Genomic DNA, 24,681 nt, shown 5'->3' on the forward strand with positions numbered 1-24,681 from the left:
TTTGCTTCCAACATATTATTTTCATGAATATTTTTATTCAAAATTTCACCACGAAGATCACAACAAAATAGATAAAAATACATGAGATGCCCCAAAATATCTTTTAAATTAAAATATAGAGAGAAAGAGTGATTCAGAACATTGTAAGGTAGAGACACCAGCTGGTCTAAATTTTTCTAAGGTGAAAAAATGAACGGGAAACAAAAGTGCATCAAGAAATTCAAGAGGCTGGATGTCTAAATTTTAAAAAAAAAGGAAAAGTTATATAAGATATCACTGCTAAATATCACCTCAGGCCAAAGCGTCAAAAGTTTTTTTTTTTTTTTTTTCGGGGCCAAAAACGTTTGTTTTTCAAACTAAAATTTTTTTGAAAATTCCATTATGGGAAAACTAAAACAGTTAAATGTTTTTGGAAGATAAAAGTGGGTCAGGATGTTTTACAACATATTTTTAAAAATTAAAAAAAAAGATTATGGACAAAGCAAAATAGGGGGAAGGTTCCATCTTTTTACGTCACCAAAGGTAACCTAAAATTGCGTTTTTCAAACTTTTATAGATAAACTTCAGAGGAGATTCCATGAACCCGCTTCCACTATCAGCTTCAAAGGTTATCTAAACTTTTTTTAATGAAACATCAATTTCAAAAAGTTTCCGAGTGGGACTCAACGAACCATATCTCTTCCCACAATGTCATCAAAGACAACTGCGCATTTAAGACTTAAATATCCAAAATTTCAGGAAGGGGGGGGGGGTTGCCTAAACACTAATGTTCTCTCCCTAATAGCATCAAAGAAAGCAAACAATTTTGTTTATAGGACCTCAACTCTAAACATTTTTGCAGGAGCGTTCTCAACCCCTCCCTCCCGTCCCGCCCCCGTTCCGTTCTCAATATTTTGAAGATGGTCTAAATTTTCAAATATTTTCCGGGAAGATTTCTCAAACTCTATACAGCCACCCAGCATTATAGACCTTACAAATGCATATTTAGAGTTCTCATTTCAACTTTGTTTTTTCAGGGGAAAGATCTCTAAAACGCCCCACCTTCACATCGTATTAGATAGTCTAAAATTTTGTTTATAGGCCCTTAAATTCAAAAACTTTCCTTGAGAGTGACCCTGATTTCAGCCTTTATCCTACCTTATTGAAAATCGTCTAAGATTTTGTTTTAGGACCTCAAATTTGAAATTCTTTCCTAAGAGCGCCCTCGATTGCAGCCCGATTGCAGCCCCTTCTCCAACATCATTAAAATTGTCCAAATTTTGTTTTTACGACTTCACAGGGCTGTAAACAAGCGGGGGAGGGGGAGGGGTTCTTAAGGTTCAAACCCCCTTCCACGAAAAGTTTGGTTTGACATTTAAATGTTCGTTTATATTTAAAAATTTCAAAAAATATTGTTCCAAAACTCAAATGTCTTTCATATGTATATCAATTGCATAAAACACTTTCATAATAGATGTAACCCAACGACTTGAACATTAGCACAAATAGTGCAAAGCTCTGCATAAAAATTCTTAAACCTTCCCCGAAATTATTTTCTGGTTACCGCCCTGCGACTTTAATTTCGAAACAACTACGGAAGAGAGTTACGGAATCCTATTCCTTCTCGTAATGTCATCAGAGATGGATTCCAATTACGTATTTAAGTTTTCAATTTCAAAACCTTTCTGGGGAAGAACGGTTAAACCCCATCTATGTTCGGACGTCATAAAAGATGTCCTACAATTTTTTGATTTTCAGTTTCGAAAAGTTTCCTCGCTAGAGTCACTAAGTGTCCCTGCATCGCAAAAAAAAAAAAAAGATCGTTAGAAGTTGCGCTGTAGGACTTCAATTTCAAAAAATTTCAGGAGGACTCTGCCGTCTCCCACCGTTTCCTAGTACAATTAATAAAAGATCGTTGAAAATTTCGTTTTAAAAACTAATTTCTACAGGGAGGGGGGGGGGGGGGAGTTCCCGCACTCATCCCTTTCTTTAACATCATCAAAGATAACATACAATTACATATGTAGGACTTCAGTTACAAAAACTTTCCTGGACGAGTTCCCAATGCCATTACTTCCCGTTAAATAGGCTTAGATGACCTAAATTTGCATTTCTAATGCTTTAATTTCAAAAAATTCCCAGAGGAGCACCCCCCAAATCCCTCTTTTTTGACCATTATTGAAGGAAAACAAAGAAAGAAACCCATCCCTTATTTTGTCAAACAAAGGGAAGCACAAAATCTTCAACTGTTACTGGATGCTACTACGCTTCTGGTAATGGCTGGAAAGGGGGGGAGGGGGTGATAGAGTTTAGATATGTGAGGTGGGGCCTAATCTCCTAGTTTAGCCTAGGGTGTAAATAGATGTTAATCTGGCCCTGTCCAGGGCTGCACTATACTGGTATCATAAGACATTGGAATGATTTAGAACAGTAGTTTCTAATCATGGGGGTGATCGCCCACGAAGGTGCAATTTGGCAGTTTAAGGGGGCCATAAATTCGTAAGAGCGAATTGGGAAATTAGTATTCAAAAGACTAGATAATGATAATAACAAGTCAATTAATACCGACTGGTCACCCCCTTGAGTTAGACCATAAAGCCGCCACTTGCCTTAGGACACGTTCCAAGGTACAACGTATGCATTTTTCTCAATAATTAAGATATGTTTAGGAACATGGAATAATATTCTAATCTTATGCAGTCTTTTAAACACATTTAATATTATATAGTAATTCTTTAACTCATTATTCATAATTACCATGAAAAAATTTTTTTTTTTTGTTTTTTGGTTCAAAATTGGTTTAAGAATATGGCTGTTTCCTGAATTATAAAGACTTTCCCATAGTACAACAGGATGTGTCCCAAGGTACAATAGGATGTTGAACCTTGGTACAGCTTGGAATTCTTATTTTAAATGGCTGACAATATTTTGTTTTCTAACTGTGTGAATTAAAAAAAATATATATTGCAGAGAAATATGTTGGGGTATTTTAACCTGACTTTTGAATTTTAAATTTGATTCAAATAGTTGGCATTAAAAATTAAAATATGAAAAGTGTCCCAAGGTACAACACTCCCCTAATCCTTTTTTTGATTTTACATCCATTTCTTACATAGATTTTACATCCATTTCTTACTTTCAGCTGTACAGTTTATCTGCATGCGAGTGTTATTAATCATTTTTAAGCTATTGCATACTTTAGCATCGTTTTTACCATGTTTGTTTATTACTGTGCGCCAGTTTCTGCGGATAATCAGGAGTTTACCATATTTGCAAAATTTTAATATTTTTCAGGAATAGTGTTGTTATGTGCATACAATTTTTGCTTTCAGTTTATCTCACATATAACACCTTAACATTCGTAAAATTAATGCTAGACTGTAAACTTAGCCATTTCAAAATTCCTGAGTGTTGATGGATTATATGAAAAAATTTAATCTGTCTATTTTGATGGTTTTTCATAAGCATTAACTCCCAAATGAGAAAGGAGATGACTTGTACATATACATAGCAAGAAAAACTGTTGTGACAACCAACTTGTCAACAGAAAATTATTCTCCTTTTTCGAACTGAAAGATTATTGCTCCAAGTACTTATGACTATTAAGATCTCATTTTGATAATGCAGTTTAGTTTTGGTCTCATTATCTTAACACATTAACTTATCAGAAAGGAATCACAAAAAAGTTACTAGGTTAAAAAACTTACTTATATATTTAGATTATAATTCCATACTTAAAAAGGCTTGATACTATAAATTTTTAAACAATTGAAAAAAACCTGCATTTCAATGTTTAAATTTATTGCACTTAAAAGCCTGACTCTACACAATCTCAAAAATTATTTTATATTTTCTATTCCAGATTACAACAAAATTAAGAACAAACTGCTATTAACTTCGTAACAAAATATAATGAACAGATAAAATGAAAAAAAAATAATTAAAAAATTCCCAGTTTCGAAAAAGATGCGAAAGGATTGCATATGTACGCGTTTCTTTGCTTGAATGTGAGAAGTTTGCAGAGAAAATGCTAATGCACTACTGCGATGAAGGAGCAATATTTTAGCATCTGTTATTGTTTTCCATACTATAAATGATCTCTTAAGCAGTTGTGCCAAATCTAGAATTTTTCCCAAGGCGGGGCAAAACTTGAAACTGCTGTCCCTATATATAAGCATGTTTCTCCAAGTTTTATATCGCATTTTAACAACAACAACAAAAAATAAATAAATAAAATAAAATAAAAAACACAGCAATAGGGTTAATTTGCCACCCTTCATAATTGGCACATGGGAGAAGGGCCCTGGCTTGCTCTTCCCTAGATCCGGCACTTTAAACTGTAAACAGTACAGAGCATATTGAGCAAAATAAAAACTTATTTTTCCTAACATTCTATTTGAAATTGGAAACTTTTTGCTCTATTTTAAGTAAAAATTACTAAATAAAATGTATGAAAAATAAAAGAGTTATAAGAACATAGGAAAAATTAGAAAATGTCTCAGTTTTTTTTTTAGTTTTTTTATTATAGCCATGAGACACTGCATACACATTAGCGTATCCCCCCCCCCCAAAAAAAAAAACAGAAGTTGATTTGAAAAAAAAGTTTTTTCAATTCGCCTAGTAGATAGTGTTGGTTCACATATTCTGGCGCAAGTCAGCACGGGTTGCTGTTGTTCAAATTATATGAAACTTTTTTTGCAATAGTTTTGACCCAAAAGGAAAAATATAAGAGGGTGTGCGACCTGAAAAATCAACATATTTTTTTTTATTTTTTTTTTTTGGGACACTCTAATACACATTTCTCATTCTATTCATTTTACCCCTCAATATTTGATCTTCAATAAAAGTAACATAATAAACTATTTTGCCACCAAAAACTAGTTTATTTAAGGGAAAAATGCAAGAAATGGTAATGTTTTGTTATGAAAAAGGATTAAATTCAAAATTTAGTCTATTTCTTTATAAAAAGAGAAATTTCACACAGATTTTATTTTTAAATGAGCAATTTGTAGCAGGATGCAGCAGAAAACTTTTTTTGCACAGTTTGAAGTAGCTATGTCTTTCTTGTTGCAACGTTGAATACATGTAATGTCTGTACAGATTAGAAAACTCAAATTCTAAAATTGCAATTCATATGAATATGTATGTATAAACTTACAATTTTCATCATCTCCATAATAGTCCCTCCAAAATAATAAATTTTCTAATTGACTACTAGAGGAATTTAAAACACCAAGAACACTTCCTATGTGCATAAACGGCAGTGGTCTATTTTCCTTGTTTTCTGGGCTAATGAACGGAGGACTACCAGCCAAAGGCACCTTTGCAACTTTTAATCTAAAATGAAAAATCAATAACAAGATGAAAGGAGTAAATAACTCAATTTTACAACAAAAATGTTGTGCACAAATGATTAAGCAAAAAACGTTGGCACATATAAAAATGGATGCACGTTTATTCCAAAACAATGTAAAGATGGGCGACAAAATATTATGAACACCTGTGAAATAATGCTTATTAGATTTTTTTCAAATTTCAGAATTTTTTTGATTTAGTACATGTGCTATTCATGTATTGTGTTTTTGAAATGTTAGTTACATTTGCAATAGATGTTGTGAAAGTGATAGTATGTTTGAAGAGTGATTTGCACGGGAAGGGGGCCGATGTTGGCTATTGAAAGAAAAGTTATCGATTCACATGCAAATTCGTTCTTGCACGTCGGCTGGGTGCAGGCTGATGCAATTGACGTCATCGCCAATCTGCGATCGGCACGTGCCGAGTCGATGTGCATAAGACACGTGAATTGAAAAGGAATGAGTTGGCGTTTGGAATGAGGTGGGTGACTATCAGATTGATAGATGAGATCGTTTTTAACCGAATTCAAAAAAGGAGGTTATGATTTCGGCTTGCAGCTTTTTATGTGTGTTTTCGCATTGCTTCAAGAATACCGGACCGATTTGAAAAATTCTTTTTTTGTTTGGAAGGGTATGCTTCCCAGATGGTCCCATGTTAATTTTGTCTAGATCTGTTGAGGGGTCCCGGAGAAATCTAAGAAACTTTAAATTTCACACGTTGTGGCTACGTAGACCAGCTTTCGTCACTGCGCGATACGTCACAGGAGGTCATGTGGTTTTGGCGTGAACGGTGCATTTTTTCGATGGAGGTATCTTGTTTTGAAAAATACGTATATAATTCTTTCGCATCTGGGTTTGATTTTCATGGCGCCTCCTGCTAATTTTAATTTTGTCTTACTAATGCATTTCTTACTGATGTAGCAAATCAGTAAATTAAATGCATTTTGCTACGAAAGTAGTTGAATTAATTGATGTATTATAATTTTTTTTTTTGCTAATAAATAACTTCATTTACTCATTAAAGTTTTTTTTTAAATATTTCAGTTGTGAAATATATTTAGGGTTAAATTCAAGGGGAATTTAAGACAAAAATCCCCCCGCCGCTCCCTTCAAAGATTAAATTTATGTTCCTTAATAAATATATTGCAACTGGCGTCCGATTTCTGAAGTTTGACTAGTATTCTAGATTTAATATTTCATGATGCCGTCTCAGCTCTTTTTACAGTTAGGATAACATTAATTTACAGACTTAGTTGGAATTTTTTTATGTATTATGCTCCCTGATTACTAGAAGACGCCTGTACAGATTAGGAAAATTCTTTTTCTGTTTTGAAACGGTATACTTCTCACTGTCGTCTAATGGTCTTCAAGTCCGGGTATAAGGGATCCTGGAGAAATCGAGGGAGAGGATAGATTTAAAGACTAATTTCGCATTTAGTTAAATTAGTGTTCAACTCAGGTGGGTTGTCAGTTACGTTATGTAGTAGTTTATAGGAGGTTCCGACTTCAAAAGGTGATAAAAAATTAAGCGATCGTATATAATTAGTTAGGTATTTAAAATAATTCATCATATAAAAATTAAAATCAGTGTTTATTTTATAACTGGGTGTTTAGTTTAGTTGATTTTTGTACTGGAATTATAAAATAAATTTCATACTCGCGCTTTGTTGTTTGTAAACACATAGCGTCTCACTTAAAGAAATGATTTTTATGTTTTTTTTTTTTTTTTGTTTAATGCATAGAAGGGATCTAACTTAAGACCCAAACCTTTGCTTCACCATATTTGTTCTTTAGAAAAAAGTTATGGGCAAAAAACAAACTTCATTCAATTTCAATATCAAACGATTAAATATAAAATCCATTGTTAAAGAAAATGCCCCCCATAAAACAAAAGTACTTTCTTTACTCAGTGTTAAAGAAAGTACCATAAAACTTTAATATTAGTCAGGGGTGCCCCCTTACGGGCGAAGGAGGGTGTTTTGAGGGGTATTTTTCCTTTTTAGGGGGCTCTTCCTTTGGGGGAGTACCTTCCTCCCTAACTATTTCCCCTGCATTAATCATTCATAGTCATATCGCAATTTTTGAATAAAGACTCTTCTGAAGCAAACAGGAAATACATTTAGTATCATTGTTCTAGTAGTATTTTGATCTTCATTATACAACATCACAGTAGATACTCTATCTAGTGTGGTATTGATCTATAACAGGGTCTAGTAAAGAGAAATGTGATTTTTTTCACGAGTTACGTGACACGTATTATTGTGAAATATGAAATAGTTAGGAAAATCATTGACATTTAAATGGCTCTAACTAGATTAAGGCACAAATAAATCCTGTAGAGGAACAAAGATCAGTTTTTAGTGCCAATCGTATAAAATGTTATGTGCATTAAGAATTTTTTTTTAACCGACTTCAAAAAGGATGTTCTTAATTCGTCAGAATCTTTTTACGTATGTCCCCTGTAAACTCAAACATGCATAGACCAATTTGGAAAATTCTTTTTTTTCCCCTCTCGTTTGAAAAGGTATATACTTCCCAGGAGATCCCATGGTCATCAAATCAGTATCTGAAGCTGGAATCCTTGAAAAATCAAGAAAACTTTTCAAATTCTATGTGCAAAGTCAAAGCGATTTAGGTTGTTTTTTAGTGACTCATGAATTGTTTTCTGAAAGCATACTTTAATAAAGTTAAACTGATGATGAAGACAATTTTCTTTGTAAATTATTGCGCATTTGAAAAAGCATTTCTTCACAGTCTTCGGAAGTCTCGGACACGCCATGCTCTTTTTCTTTCTCTAATTTCTTCATCTTATCTGTTTTCAGACTCCTGTGCTTTCTCACTCGAGATGTACGTAAAGAGTGAACCACATACTCTACCCTATGTACTTATTTTATATTTACACCACTAAAAAGCAAAAAAATAAAATTATTTTCAAATAAAAAAAGAACCGACTTTAAAAAACAAAAAGGAACTGAAAAGTAAAAAATAATGGATCATACTTATATACGATTTTTTACCCAAACGTATAAATCAAATTTATTTTACAATTCCTGTACAAAAATCAACTAAACTAAACACCCAATTATAAATTAAACACTGATTTTTATTATCTTACGATTAATTATTTTAATTCCTAACTAATTATATACAATCTCTTAATTTTTAATAACCTTTTGAAGTCGGGGCCTCTTATTAAACTACTACCTAATGTAACTGACAACCCACTAGAGTTGAACACTAATTTAACTAAACGCGAAATTGGTCTTTAAATCTAAACCTACTCGGTTACGTTAGGAGGCCTGTAAATACGGCCGTTCACAGAGTATACCTATTGTTCACAAGACCAAAGAGCGCCTAAATTTTCGTTTTTACGACTTTAATTTCGAAATAGGAGGAGAATCCCCTTTTCCTATGCCCTTTCACAAATGCCTTGATATGTAGCAAAATATTGCATTTTAAGTTTTTATGTGGAAAAAAATGTCAGCGGAAACTAGCTTATCCAGCCCTTATCACTTAACTTGCTTAAAAGCAATTAAAATGAATTTTTTGGGGACTTCAATTACAAATGAGTTTTGATAGGACCCCCTCCCTCCCTAGTTTATATCGTGATGATAGCTTTAAAAGGAGGTTTATTGGAGGAGCTCACGAATCTTCCATCCCTTTCTAAAATATATATAAATATAGTTGAAAATCGAATTTTTAGAGCCTCAAAGGCAAAATATTTCCAGGAAGGAAGGATTCTAAGCACCTTCACACTTCCTTTAATGTAAGCAAACATTACCTAAAGGTGCATTTTTAGGCTGGACAGCTGAAGAGTTAGAAGAGCACCCTTCCTCTTCTAACTTCTCAATGTATAATGATAGAATATTTTGGTTTCTAAGCTTTATTTTCAAAAAGTATTTTGGCGCCAGCGCCCGAAACCAGTCCTTTCTCCGTACATAATCAAAAATAGACAAAATGCGTTTTTAGTATCCCAATTTTCAAAAATTACTCGGAAATTTAAATTTTGAAACATTTTCGAGGGAGATTCCTAAATCCACCTCCTCACCGAATGTCTCAATACCCCGAAATTGAGTTTTTAAAACTTCATTTTAATAAAATTTCCGGGGAGTTATCAGGGCCCAATCTCCCAATAGGCAGAGTAGGTAGCTGCCTAGGGCGGCAAACTTTTTAACGGCGGCAAATTTGCTATTATAATGCACATTTTTTGAATTCAATTGTTATTCTTGAAAGTAAAATATTAGCATTCTTTCATTTTCCACAGAAGAGACAAGTTTTTCTTGTAATTTAATAATGATTACTTTCACACATCTTCTGAAAGTCAAATGTTTTTCAATCATGGTGTTTGTCGAATCATCAGCAAAATTTGCCGAATAAAAAATTTTTCTGGAGATCACTGTGATCATTTCATCGGGGCGCCTCAGAATGTGAAACTCCATCATCTCTTCATACCTGTGACAGTTTGAACCTGGGGAACACTTTTTTACGTTTTTTTGAGTCAAGGATATTTTGCTTCTTTTGGGGGGGGGGAGGGGACGACAGATTTTAAATTTGCCTAGGGGCGGCATGGAGCTAAATTCGGTCCTGGGGAGTCTGTTCAAAAATTTCGGATGGCCCCTCCCAAAACAATCGGCTGGATCCGCCACTGAGTAATATTGTAATGTTGTTTTCAAATTTCCGATTTGTCAGACACTATTTGGCAAATAAAGAAATTTTGGAGAGGTCACAGTAATCTATCATCAGGGAGCCTGTGCCAATTTGTCATCTATTTTGCACACAAAATATTCACAATAAACTGCTTTAGTTTTCTACAGACACATGCACTGCACGCAAGCTCCTAATAAATAATATCTCATTACACAATTTTATACCTTTTTATTTGTAATTATGTTGGTTATAGGTGTTTACTTCCAACATATTATTTTTTTGAATATTTTTATTAAAAATATCATCACAAAGATCACAACCAAGTGGATAAAATGTATGGGATGCCCAAAGTATATATAGTTTCAGGGGCGTAGCTAAGGGGAGGGTTTTGGGGACAAACCCCCCCCCCCCCCGAAACGTTAGTCTCAAAAAAAGAGAGAGAGAGAAAAAGAAGAGAGAAGAGAAAGAAAAAAAAAGAAGAAAAAGAAAAAAAATCAAAACGATTTTTTTCTGAGTAACAAAGGTCAAAAATTCACTTTGCTTCTCCCCCCCCCTCAATGCCATTGAAAATCTGCTCCATGTGTGACCCTCTAGCATAAAGACGCCTCCCTCTGCTGCGACAATTTTTCGATAATTGAGTGAAATTTGACACTTTGCTTTAGAAATAAGATTGATTTGTTAAATCCACGTATATGCAGCCACGTACATGCAAATTGTTAAATATGTTTAATTTTATGAGCCGCACAGTGGGAATATTGCATACAGTCGAATCTGCATATTTCGAATTTCACATTAAAGGAAAAGTCATTGAAAGTCAAACATCCAGTTTACAGGCGGAAATGGAAGTATCTATTAGCTTTCAGGGATGGCAGCTTTTGTAGATGAGTGTTAGCCTCTAACTTAAGCAGTCATACTGAAATGAACGGCGCACGCTCATCAGATATGTGATTTAACCTTGATTTGGATAGACAGGTTTTGACAAGACGTTGCTAGAAAATTTCACATTAAATTAAATGGAGGGAAAAGAAAAAAAAGTTGAATTTTGCAGAACATTAAAAAAAAAAGAAAAGAAAGAAAGAAATCTTTGCTTTTGTTTTGTTTGACACAAGTATCGGAATTGGGCACCCCATTCCAAAGTATGTAAGATTCACCTCCCTCTTATTTTTTTTAATACTAAAAAAATGTATATATATATATATATATATATGTAATATGAAAAATCCTTTGCTAGGCCTTTTCCATATTAAGTTTTGTTCACTTATATGTCAGCTCGTATGAGTCACAGACATTATTTATTACACACTTAAATGCTTCTCATACCATATATGGTTTTGTTCTGGGCTCAGATGAGATTCCCCTTAAAGTACCTACCAGACACTTTTTCCCTCCAGACTTAAGCCAGCCTCTGTCTGCGGTGCAAAGCCCAATAATATTTCATTATTGCAATCTGCTCCTCCTATATAGATCACGTGAGATCACATGATCGAGGGATAATTATCTGTAATCTTTTAATAATATTCCCTATATAAAAATCATGGCACAACTAAACAAGTTGGTTAGTTAAGAGAAGTTCCTGCTGGTATATTCTATGTAAAAATAAAGATATTGTGAATGTAGCTCTGTCCTCTTCCTACGTGGTAGATTATCACGCCACAACATTGCAACTTGCGAAAATAAAGATTCGTAATAAGAACCGAGCGGCGGTTCTTACACACACACACATATATATATATATATATATATATATATATATATATATATATATATATATATATATATATATATATCAGTGGTTGGAAAACTACATTTTTTTTGTAGCGAACTACAACTACTTTAGCACAAATGTAGTTAACTACAACTACAACTACTTTTTTCAAAATGTAGCAACTACAAACTACTTTTGAAATGTAGTCGCTACTTCGCTACTTTTAAAAAATTAAATAAATAAATAACATACACATACACACCGTTTGAGATTGAAGGAAAAAATTAACAAAATTTTCAGATTGATATATTGGCTCATTTGAACATGGAATATTGCTATAAATTATTTATTCTTTCTTCCTTTACTGAAACGATTCGTCAATCAAAACATTTTTTACCAATTGCACAAAATTTTCAGATTGATATATTGGCTCATTTCCCCTGATAAAATGAAATAACAGCATTTTTCTATTTTGCCAATAACCTCAAAAACTCACAACATTTAATAATTGACTTTTAATATGTTAATATATCAACACTCAATCAGTAAAAAAGACAAAATAAAGAAAAATGAAAAATATCCCAATCGGTACTACTAATTATCCGAAACATGAAACATAACTAAAAATGATTACTTTACTTCAATGTGCAATTTTTAACAACAGTGGACTAGGGCTACAACGCAATTCGACTAACGCGAAATGTCTATATAGAGCGAGTTTTACTCGAGGAACGAATTTTGCAGCTGACACGAATTCCTCACCCGCTACACGAAAATTTTCTTAACGGAAGCGCAGGGCTTATATCACCTTCTTTCTTGGGCACTAAATATTAGTTCGACTGCATGTGCAAATGGCATTAATACCGAAAGCTTTTTGCTTAACGGGCAAAGTTTGCAGGAAACGGGAAAAAAATCGTTTCTTTCTTTTTAAGCCATGCTCTATTCAAGACGAATATTGGGAAAATGTGAAAGTTTCTATGCCAAACAAAGTAATGGTGTCAAACAGATACAACACATGACGTCAAAATTATATGTTAGAGGTCAGCTCGAATTTTTCAGTCTTACGAATCTGATTGGTGCAACTTTTACTCGCGTAAGACTTGCACCAGTCAGATTCGTTTGAAAATGCATTTTTTTTAAAACTTGATTCAAAAGTAGTTTCCAGAAATCGCTACAAACTACTTTTTTTGTAGCTAACTACTCGCTACTCTACTTTTTTAAAAAAGTAGTACGCTACACTACAAACTACTGAAAAATGTAGCTACTACAGTAGCGTCGCTACTTGTAGCGCGCTACTTCCAACCACTGATATATATATATATATATATATATATATATATATATATATATATATATATATAAAGAAGTAACCCCCCCCCCCCGAAAGTCGGGTCTAGCTACGCCTCTGTATAGTTTTAAATAGAAGAAATATTAAAATAAAGAGAGAGATTTAGAATATTGTAAGGAAGAGACATCAGAGAGAAAAAAACGAAAACTGTGTCAGGAAAGTCAAGAGCCATAATATATAAATTTAAATAAAAAAGAAAAAAAATACTCAAGATATCACTACTTAATATCTACTCAGCCTAAAACCTTAAAAGTATTTTCTGGAGCCACAGACGTTAGTTTTTCAAACACAAAAACTTGAGAGGGATAATTGAAATCTTCACTGTGGAAAAACCAAAGCAATGTAAATGTTTTTGGAAAAGAAAAACTGGGGCAGGGTTTTATACAAGAATTTTTAAAAATAAATAAAACATAAGGGATCTAGAAAAATAGGGGGAGTCTAATCCCATCCTTTCCGATCACCAAAGGCAGCCTAAAATTGTGTTTTTATAACTTCAGTTAAAGAAACAACGTTTCATATGGTTCAATCTCATTATTCCAGAGTTTTTTGAAAATGTTCAATTTTTTTTTTTTGGTAGACTCCATGTCAATTCAACAAGGGGCGCATGAAATGAAATGAAATGAATGAAAGGGGGCTCAACCGACCAAGCACTGCGACCAGAGGTCTATTGTACTAGTCCCCAAACAGAGGTCTTAAAACAGACCAGTAGTTGAAGCAGAATTCAGCAAACACCTAATAGGAATATCATGAATCTCGCATGGTTCAAGCAAATGATGACCAAGGTGTTCAAACCTATAGGCAGAAAACACTTCACAATCACACACAGGGTTTGGGTCATACTTTCCTCCTTAAAGAGGTAACCTCTGCAAATTGAATCATTACTGACACCAATTATAGCAATTAGCCACTTTAAGGTGTGAAGTCTAGTAATAAAACTAAAATCCTTCCTAATATTATTTTTGTTAAGAAGCCTGATGCATTTCTGGCATGTGATCCTCAGAGAGAATCAGGTCTGTCCTCCTTAGAAAGACAAGCTGAATATGTTCAATGTCATCGTGAGATAACCTCTCCGACGGGAAGGTTTCTCTCACAACAGCCAGCTTAAACATTCCCACTGCTTGAGCATAGGACTGTTGTTGAGTACCCCCTGCCCCCCTACTGCAGTGTCGGTGGGTTGCAGATATGCCCCTCACCAGTCGGTGGGTTGCAGACCTGCAACCTCACCTCCTCCAGCAGCAAGGTTGCTGGTTCTCTCCAGCAAGCCAGTATCCAGCTCCAACGGAACTGGGAACTGGGCAGTAGTAAAAGGTCTACACCCGTACAACCACTCTGTATGAGTGCAAGGCAAATTACAATTAGGTTTTGAGGGGGGACCGTTTAGACATCACACAACCCAGATGCCATCCATCCATCAGCACGGTGCCTCACACCTTAGATTGGTATCCATTTTAGTCACCTTTTTACGACATGCATGGCCTACGTTGGGACTATTCTGCTCTGGTCACCAACAAGGGGCGTAACTTGATGGTCTCAGATTTTTTTAAATTTATGTAACATATGTTAAAATTCATAAAAAAATTAAGAAATACGTTGTTTTGTTTTTGTTTGCCCCCAAAAAAGAAATTTTTTGGTCGACATACAGGCCGCCATAAATGGCGGCCCTGTCATGATTTCTCACTTGCTAATTTCGTCAAAATCTTTACAGTGCAATATCTCAAGAACAGTAAAACATGTTTTGTTGCTGTTTGTTTCATTTAAAAGGATATTTTTTCTTGTTCAAAAAAATATGCTACATTTTAAAATATGTACTTTATTTTTTTCCACAGTCTTTTGAAAACAAAAAAGTTTAAAATAATTTTTTTCTTTATTTTTCTCGAAAATGCTGATTTCAAAATTTTTAATTTTTTTACAGTTTGTTAGTACCACTGAGCACTACGTTTCCTCAGAAGGAGAGCTTCCACTTCTTCTTTCAAGAGATTTTAGAGGCATTTGAAAAAATAAGAGTTTTTAAGGAAACCTTTATGTAATGGCAGGCATTAAATTTTTATGAATTTTAACATATGTTAAATTCAAAAAAATCTGAGATTACCAAGTTACATCCCTTGTTGAATTGACATGGATTCTACTTTTTAAAAATTTTAACAGAACTGTCTAAAGTGGAATTATATTCCCCAGACCTAGGGTAACTTGGTCTGCATTATGAAAACAACTTGTTAAAATTTTAATGATAAATATTAATCCAATGTTTGTAACTAACAAATGTTGTTTAGATAAATTAACTTTTTCAAGGACTAGTTAGTATTCAGGGTGGCCACATAAAATCAGTTTCCCCTTCTTTTCCCTGTCCAACTAAAATTTTCCCCCAATTTCTCATACAACCAATTTTTTATCATCTTAAAGCTATATTTCTACTCTTACTTCACACTTGGAGCCTAGATTTTAACACTATTTCAGGCGTTAATTACTTATACTATCAAAATGAGCAAACAATAACATGAAATGTGTTTGAAACTGTTAATTTGTTAGGAAAAAATTAACTTACAATTATGGCTTTAATTTATTTTTTAATACTGAAAACATGACACTGACAAAAGAAATGTGATTTCCACTAAAAATTAGTTTGCTACCTTTCTTTCATCAACAACTAGCAAACATACCCAGCATTGCCTGGGTCAGTAAAAATATTGAGAAACAATCGATACTTTCCTTTATTCAGTTTTAGCAGTGCCTCGCAGTTTCACCCGAGTTAATAAGATAACAGAATTTAAAAAACTATTTTAAGTACATCCTGCTAAGATACATATATGCACACCCTTATTCACATTGTGGCGTACGGATCACCATGATGTGGATGATGATTGTCCGGGTGGGGATTTGAACCACGGACCTTTGTGATGCTAACCCAGTGCTTTAACCAACGAACCAAAAGGACCTCAAGATTTGGGGGCAAAGTTAGGTTATGTGCTCTCTGACATACGCCAAATTACTCTCCCCACCACGTGATGGAGCAGGGAAGCGAGAGAGCTATTCAATTTTATTAACAGATGCGGGGCGCTGACAAACCTGTTGTTCTGGCTGTAGCTGTGCCGTTGCAATTATATGAGCAATTCGCAGTCGGGCGGACGACTGAGCAAGTGCTCAATGCTCGAGGAATGAAGGGCCCATGGCATATTCCTAATGTTATGTTACATGGCGCCATCTGTTGAGTTGCCGGGTCACCATTATGTGGCGTATGGATCACCATGATGTGAATGATGATTGTCCGGGTTGGGATTTGAACCACGGACCTTTGTGATGCTAACCCGGTGCTTCAACCACTGAACCGAAAGGACCTCAAGGTTCGGGGGCAAAGTTAGGTTAAGTGCTCTCTGATGTACGCCACAACATCAATGTTTTTCGTCAAATAAAAAAATTGAAAAAAAGAAAAAAGATTAAAAAATAATTGAAAAAAAAAACTTAATTTATAAATGAGTCAGGTATTAAATGCTGAAAATCATCCCGCCCACAACCGGGTTCGAACCCGAGACCCTATTGCTGCTGGCCCAGCGCTTTTCCAACGCAGCTATTTGAGCACAACTGATCTAGCTAATGATGGAACAAAATACATCATGATTATTATCGATTTAATTTCAATTTATGGCTGCTCCACTCCTATTAGTCACATAGCATTATGTTATATAGCCTATAGCCTTCCTCAATAAATGGACTATTCAACATAAAAAGAGTTTTTCAATTTAAACCAGTAGTTCCTGAGATTAGCGGGTTCAAACAAACAAGCTCTTTGGCTTTATATTATTAGTACAGAAGAAAGTTGAAAAATTTCTTAGACTTCTGCTTTTCAAAACTTTTGAAGAATATCCAACACTGTTTCACCATCCACTTAACTTTACAAAAGATAGATTGAAATTTATGAAGGAGATCCCCTGAATCCTCTCAGCCTCAAATGGGATAAAGATGGTCTAAGATAAAATTTTCATGCTAAAGCTTTTTGAAGAATGACCTACATACAGTTCAGAAGACTTTCTTGATTTTTAAGAGCTAGGTAACTGTTCTGGATGTGTCCATATCAATTCATAAACTGGTGCCTTAAAACTAGAAATAGTTGATTTTTTATGTTAGTCTATAAATGTAATGGATATGCTCTTGATCTTTTAGAACCTTATATGCATGCATATATGGTAAACATGCTTTCAGGTTATATATACTCTATTTTTACAAGCTTTAAATTAATTTTTAAAAAAGCAACTAAAGTTGAAGAACTGTATTTTTAATAACATGAATACATACCCATAGTTTACAAACATAATATATGCAATAACATTTAGGAATGTTATGGAATATTTATGCATAATATGGCAAGTTTAATAGTGTTGCCTCCTCTTGTATTTTCTGAAGAATTGTTAGACATGTCTAACATAGATAATTAAGGCATGTCTTATTAAGAAAAGTTTTATAGCAATTTTCAATTGCTTAAAAAGAATTATAAACAGCTCACTACTTTTATTAACTATTGATGATAAGTACTTCAATGTGGTTTTTTTTCCACAAAATTTTACTTTAAAACATGATTTGCTCATAAAAATATTAATATTTTTACATAAATTTAAAAAAAAAAAAAAAACTTACGTTGTAACAGGTCTGTTTAAGTTAGTCAGTGGCATAGTCAATGGACTAGAAGTAACAAATGAAACAGAATTAAAACATTTCATTATTTTTGATGTAGAGTTGCACAAAGCCCCTTTCTTCTTTAATGCACTTTTTTTAGGCACAGCAGACAAATGTGGTTCTTTTGCAGGAATTTCTTCTACAATTTCATTCCCAGCAGCATTTTCTAGCTGTGCATTTAATAAGATATTAGGTGCAGGAGCTCTGTTTGCTTCATGACGTTCCTTAATAGCTTGATCAAGCAGAGCTAAAACGAGAGCAATATAAAGTTTTTTTAGTCTTTTTTGAATTTGAATTATTTAATAACAATGAAATTAAAATCACATTTTTAAAAAGAAATATGTAGTGAAAAATAACTATTTTGAAATGCAAGATTCACACTTCTTTAAAAAATGAGCATAAAACAAACAATTAATACATTTATGTCCTTTTGCATAAGAATCAGCAAGAATTATGTCAGAAGCCCTTGGAAGATTTTTTTTCTGCACAGGGTGACTTATTTTCGGAAGAGAAGGCAAGATAGCAGTGTAATAAGAATTCTATGGAGGCTAGGTTAGACTATTAATGGAGGTATTTTTCAAATCATTGTGGGTAGAATTCATGGCAGAAATGGCAGAAAATCCCCAGTACAATGCCACACTTCACACATAATCCAATTTGGAAGATCAGAGGATGAACAAATTGTTGAAGTACAAAAAATAAAGATTCTGAAGGCTGCTAATTTTTGGTTGGAAGAATGAAATTATTTTTTTAAGGAAGAAGAGTGATAAGAGAATGTTTGCAAAACAGTCAATGTGTTATTTTTGGATATCATAGAAACATCAAAATATGAAAGAGAAAACTAATAGAATGCAATCAAGACTTGAAAAAAAAAAAAAAAAAAGGATTCCAAAAGACTACAACGATTATTCACATACTGTAAAAAACTTTGTAAAATGATGGCTAACTTAAGCTTTGCAGGCAAATATCACACAATACTAGACTCAAAGGATTTTCCATCATCACAAGATACTTGGACATGCAAAGAAACTATTGTAAAAAAAAAAGTATTTCACTTTATAAACAAGAATGAGTAAAACTTAAAAATTAACCAATCTCATGAGAAGGATGAAGATTTTCTATTATTCTTAACTTGAGCAGTTTAAACCATGTTTCACACGTACATTAGTGAATAGCACCTTAAAATTGAGAAAAAACTTATGAAAAATGTTTAGTTTTCCAACACAATCATAGAAGCTTTTAACTGTATTAACTGCTGATAAGAAGTAAGTACACAGTGACCAAATATTTCAAGAATTCATAAGAAGCAGCATTATTAGAAAGCATTCAACAAAGTTGGATCTGAAGTTTATGAACTTTCAGGAAAACATACAATTTGACACGATGTGCAACTGAGGGAATCAAGTTTTGTGAAAGTAAGAGAAACTAAAGAAATCTTGATAGCAGTGGAAATTATTTTAAATTTTATAGCACAGCACTTCAAACTCTTTTGATTTCTTTTCAAAACATATATGCTCCATCCTCAATTAAAGTATGGCATATAAAACGAAAATATAAACATTAATGCATATCATATAAACACAGAAGAGCTAAAACTTCCTGCATGATTGAAAAAGAGTTGATAAGTTTCTGAAGATGAAATTATGTGATTAAATTCGAGCGGGAACGGGAGGGGGGGGAGTAGAAATTGGATTTTGAAACTAAATTGACAAAAATCGTATCAAGGTCTCCACTCTGACAGTAGATTTAAAAAAAAGGGCTTTTATGTTTCCTTTTTCAGGCAGATTTCTATCTACCAAAAAAATTTAAAATGCTCAAAAACGCTGCATCATTGAGCTCTAATCGTTGCCCTATAAAACAATGATTAACTCATTCATGGTATATCAGAGTTGAAAATACCCATCAAAAAGAAAGAATTTACAATATATACTTGTGTATGGCTCGATACCACAATTTTTGAAAAAAAAAATTAAGAAAAAAACGAGATTCCACGTAAAATCAAATCTTGATTTTTCCTCAAAAATCGGTAACACTTTGCTGGGCGATTCTCGAAAAAAATGTCCCGTGCGTAACGCTAACTTTATTTTATTCAAGTAACTATTAATTAAATATGGGATTAACTATAACGCTTTGATAGTATATTAAAGCATGTATTATTCCCCAAAATCATTATTTTTTTAAAGGCTTTGGTTAGCTGGAAAAAATAAAAAACTCACGCACGATAAATAAAGCGTTACGCACCGGTCATTTTTTCGAGAATCGCCCTGCTCCATTTTTATCCCAAATAAACTCTTTACAAGGAAAGAGAATGAAATTTTATAACTATGTTTACAAGATAGAATAATTATATTTCTGTATGAAGATAGTTCGTTTTCGCGACCTTTAAAAACTGGTTTTTTTTTAATGGGAATTTCTGTTATCTGTTGCTTTTATTCTGTATTAACATCAATCAAATCTGTACAGGTTTTTCATTTTTGGCTCCTTACATTCCTTTTAAGGTTTTACATTATTTTATTTATAAAAAAATGAGCCCCATTTTACTTGTAATCAACTATACCAAAGAATTCAGGAATAGGAAATTTGGCTTTTCCTGCACCTTTTGAAAAGTCTGCCATTTACAAGCTTATAATAATGGGTAGTTAACATATACAGTATAACTTTGATTTAACAACACTCGATTTAATGATTTCCTCAATTTAATGATATATTTCACTGGTCCGGATTTAATTGCATTGAACAACTCATTCCAGAGCTGCAGTCTCTGGATGTGATAACTGGGCTGTCTTGTATAATGCATATAGTTCTGTTTTAGCCCTGGCTTAGGGGTAGTAACTTGCTGCTAAATATCCAAGTTTTGCCTTCAATTCAGGAGTTCAGCTGCACCATGCTGGGGACACTCCCTGGTGAGATAAATTCACTTTATCTACCAATTTGTTCACACTCACAGATTAAATGAGAGGAAATCTGCCTCCAGCTCGGTTATTCACTAATCCAAACTGATGAACTCTAATAAGAACGAAACTGCAGTCTCTGGATGTGATAACCGGGCTGTTTGGTATACTGCATATAGTTTCGCCTTAGCCCTGGGTAAGGGGCAGTAGTTTGCGGCTAAATCCTCATTCTGTGTCATAAATTTCACAAACATAGAAGACGGAGCTACATCTACAATTCTCGTAGGTCACTCTTGGCACTTCCTACATTGCATCCAGCAGTGGAGGATCCAGACCATCCCAGACCCAGGGCGATTGAGTGATATATTATAGGGGGGGGGGGGGGACTAAAAAAATAAAATTAAAAAAAAATGAGTTGAAGCATGTTTTTTTTCTCTTTCGAATAATGTGTATAGTTCAAAGAGTTTGAATGAAAAGTGTTTCAAGTACCAAAAATAAAAATTTGAAAAAAAAAAAAAGAATTTCTACTAATATTCTGGATCTATTATCTTAAATAAACCCTTCAACTTTTGAGTCGTTTGAGGACTGGTGAAGTATTTTCAGTAGCCATTCAGGTCCTTAATTGAACGTTTTTCCTTATAAAAGGAAGGTTGCAGAAAGAAAGGTACCAAATAACAAAATAAAGAGAAAGATACCGAACATAATGAAATACTAAAATTGCATTTTTAAATAAATTTGAAGGTAGTTATAGATTTCTTTGCTGATTGAGTTGTTTAATAGTACGTAAGTAGGAGTGTTTGCAGGCTCTCCCCTGAAATACTTTTTCAGGAATGCATTTTTAGACTACTTGGTGGTTAATAAGAGGAAGGGAGATTTGGAGGTCCCTCTATGGAAATTTTCTGAAATTTAAGGGTATATTTTCGAAAACACAATTGTTTGCTATTTTTTTCTTTCTCGAAGGGAAAGGATGAGATTCAGGAATCGCTTGTTGATATTAGAGCTCAAAAAGTAAAATTTTAGATTCAAACCAGGGGGTTCGGGGGGGGGGGGATTGAATTTTTGGAATTGAAGTCCTAAAAATGCAATTGTAGGCCATCTTTGATGATGGAGCAGAAGACAGTGGCGGCTCTAGGGGGTGGGCAAGGGGGGCAATTGCCCCCCTGTCAGAGACCTCTTGCCTCCCCACTGGGGAACTTCAAAAAATGTCAATGCAAAAAATTGAATTGCTAAAAATTTTATCTTTCAATCACATGTTTGTTCAATATTACTGAAATTTGTTATTTGCTACTTCCAAAAAATAAAGGTATTTCAGCAATTCCCGAGCAATTGTCTACCAATAACATCCTCTCGTCAGGAGCTCTGAGCTATTGCCGCGTCGGCGTTGTGAAGAAATGGAGAGTGAGAGAACAAAATAACACCCCCACAGGTAAAAAAGGGTCGGTTGTCCTCTGCCAATGTTTGTCCTTGACCTAATGTTGTTATCCGTCTGTGAATCAGAAACTGTAAAACACTCAGGGGGCGATTGGCGATCTGATGAGTCTGATTTTAAGCGGGAACTTGGAGGAACTTGAGGGCCTGCTTGTAACGAATGAAAGAAAGACGTTTTCGTTGACGGATATGGTTTCCTGACGTAACTCAGCATAAGTTGTACTTTCATTCATCAAAAAGGTAAGAGCTTTGTTTTTCAGTTTGTCTTTCAATTCAAACCAAGTGCATATGATTTTTTCTTTTAAAATACATGTGAATAAAAAAGAAGTATACATTGTAACATGGTTTAGTCATTATCAGGGATGCAGCGAGAGGGGGGTGCATGGGGTGTGACACTTCCCCCCAGATTTTTTGACAGTTGGCATTTTCAACAGCTCAGTCGGTAAAAGTATATGAATGGTTTATTTTATTCTGGACATCTACTTTTGGAAGGAAAAAAATTAAAAAATGCAGTTATAAAATTAACGTAAAATATACCAGGGTTGTGGAGTCGGAGGGAAAACCCGGGGGTCCCCAGGATTCCCGTTAGGTAGGGTTGCCCCTCCCTAACGGGAATCCTGGCTACTACAATAGGTAGATTCAAATTATAATAAAATAGAAAGTCACTGCAAAATATCATCTCAGTAATAATGTTGAATGTTTTTTACTAAGGGTACAAAATTTGGATTTCAAACATAGTCCGAAGATACTCCCGAACCCCAATGTCATTAAATATGGTCTTGAAATTCTGATTTTAGGATCTCACACACACAATTTAAAATTTTTTAAATTAAAACACTTCTCCACCTTAACATAATCGAAGATCCCATAAAACTGTTTCTACAACTTCAATTTCAAAAATTTGCCATATTTGAGTTCTTAACTTCCATTCCTACCTCTAACCTAATAAAAGGTGATCTAAGATCAGGTTTCAATGTCGAAAGTAAAAGAAAAAAATCCCAAGGGAAAGACCTCACCTCCTCTTTAATGTTAAAATTCTTTTAAAAATGCATTTTAGGAATTTCAAATTTTAAAAAGTGCCAGGCGACGTGTCATAGAACCCCTTTCCACCCAGGATCTGATTACAAATTAGGCCAACTATTGGTCATGGCCCCAACTGCTTAAGTTCTAATACCTTATTTAAGAAAAAGAAGAAATATATAAGATTTTCTCCTTTTTCATTTCCCTTTTAAACCTGATATTATATACCTGCGTAATTGTGCATCGTAGCTCCTAAACGGATGAACCAATTCTTTTTCTTTTTTTTGCTCAAAAGGTGACTTACAGAGAGTGACAATTTATTATACTCAAATAACTTTTTCTGTATTTCTGTTGTTGTTATATAGTTTTATTACTTGAACACATTTTGAAGTTTATTTTAAATATGAATTAAACATATTAAACGTAAAATACCTTCTGATCGATGCAATAACTAGGTAAAAAATAATTATTCAATATTTAGTAACTCCGCCTTTTGCTGCTATCACGGCTGGATGCGGGGTGGCACAATTTCAATGCATGATATTGCTACTTGTTGCAGTCTCAGAGTATTGTGCTTGTGCAATGTTTATTATAATCTCAATCACACTCACCAGAAGAAGCTTGTAACTTGAAATTTTAACGGATACTGACAATGACACATTTAAAATAATAATAATAAAAGGGTGTTGCCTGAAAAAGTATTAAACTTTTAAATAAACTTCAAAATGACTTCAAATGATAAAACTATGTAACAACAATAAAAACGATAAAAATATAGAAAAGTTTGTTTCAGTATAATAATTTGGCCACCGTCTGTATTATTGAAAACTGAAAATTAGCATCTTTTGCAACTTTTTCGGTGAACACTTCCTCTTACATTTAAAATAATCAATAGAAAAAACCAAATTTTCTGCATCTGGTAAAACTTGTTTGAAACTTTTAAGTGACATAGAACCAAAATTATGACCATTTTTAAGTAAAAGACAAACCCAATTCTAAGCAATTTAAAGCGTTTCGTTCATTTTTAGCAGATTAGGAGAGAAAGCTTTCAGTCTCAATGACTTGAAATTTCAATCTGTTGTTAGTTTCTATTTGTTATCAAATAAAATACTTGTAATTGGGTTTGGAAAGAAAATCTTTTCAAAACATTTTCAATTTTTCCTATTGATTCTGCTTTTGCACTTGCAAAACTTAGTAAATGTGATTATTTTTTTTTCTTTCCCGGTTTTTCATTCTTTCAAGCAAAAAAAAAAGGATTTATATTTAATATGTGTTCTGATCGGTGAGGTTCTTAATACCAGGTCAACCCTCAGAGTCGGGCTCATTTTTAAATTTTTAATTTAAAACTAGTTCTTTTGATTACTTATGATGTGGGTTTCTCTGCTCTCCAATAAATATTTTGAGCTGATAATGGTTGAGCACCGTCACACCCCTGAAGTCACCATTCCATAAATTGTAGTATTTATAAGGTCTACAGAGGAGGGGTTGGGGGGGGGGAGAACAAGTGTGCGAGGAACCCTCAATGCCCCAATATCTAAATTCGTCCCTTATCCCGCACCCCTAACATTATCAAACATGACCTACAATTGCATTTTTTATACTACAATTTTGAAACTTTCCCGGGGGGAGAGCCCTAACCCTTCT

The 24,681-nt window shown here is 33.8% G+C and overlaps 1 protein-coding gene across 1 annotated transcript in view; it reads right to left on the minus strand.

Annotated features, from left to right (window-relative positions):
• Nucleotides 1–24,681, minus strand: part of LOC129218232 (phosphatase and actin regulator 4-like) — a 48,463-nt gene that overhangs the window by 21,632 nt on the left and 2,150 nt on the right. Inside the window, exons 2-3 of the mRNA XM_054852456.1 lie at nucleotides 17,660–17,945; nucleotides 5,138–5,316 (exon numbers count right to left, since the gene is read on the minus strand). Coding sequence (XP_054708431.1) covers nucleotides 5,138–5,316; nucleotides 17,660–17,945 — 465 coding nt within the window. The remainder of the gene's footprint in view (nucleotides 1–5,137; nucleotides 5,317–17,659; nucleotides 17,946–24,681) is intronic.

Source organism: Uloborus diversus, chromosome 3 (genome assembly GCF_026930045.1).
Source record: "Uloborus diversus isolate 005 chromosome 3, Udiv.v.3.1, whole genome shotgun sequence".
NCBI classification, from domain to species: domain Eukaryota; kingdom Metazoa; phylum Arthropoda; class Arachnida; order Araneae; family Uloboridae; genus Uloborus; species Uloborus diversus.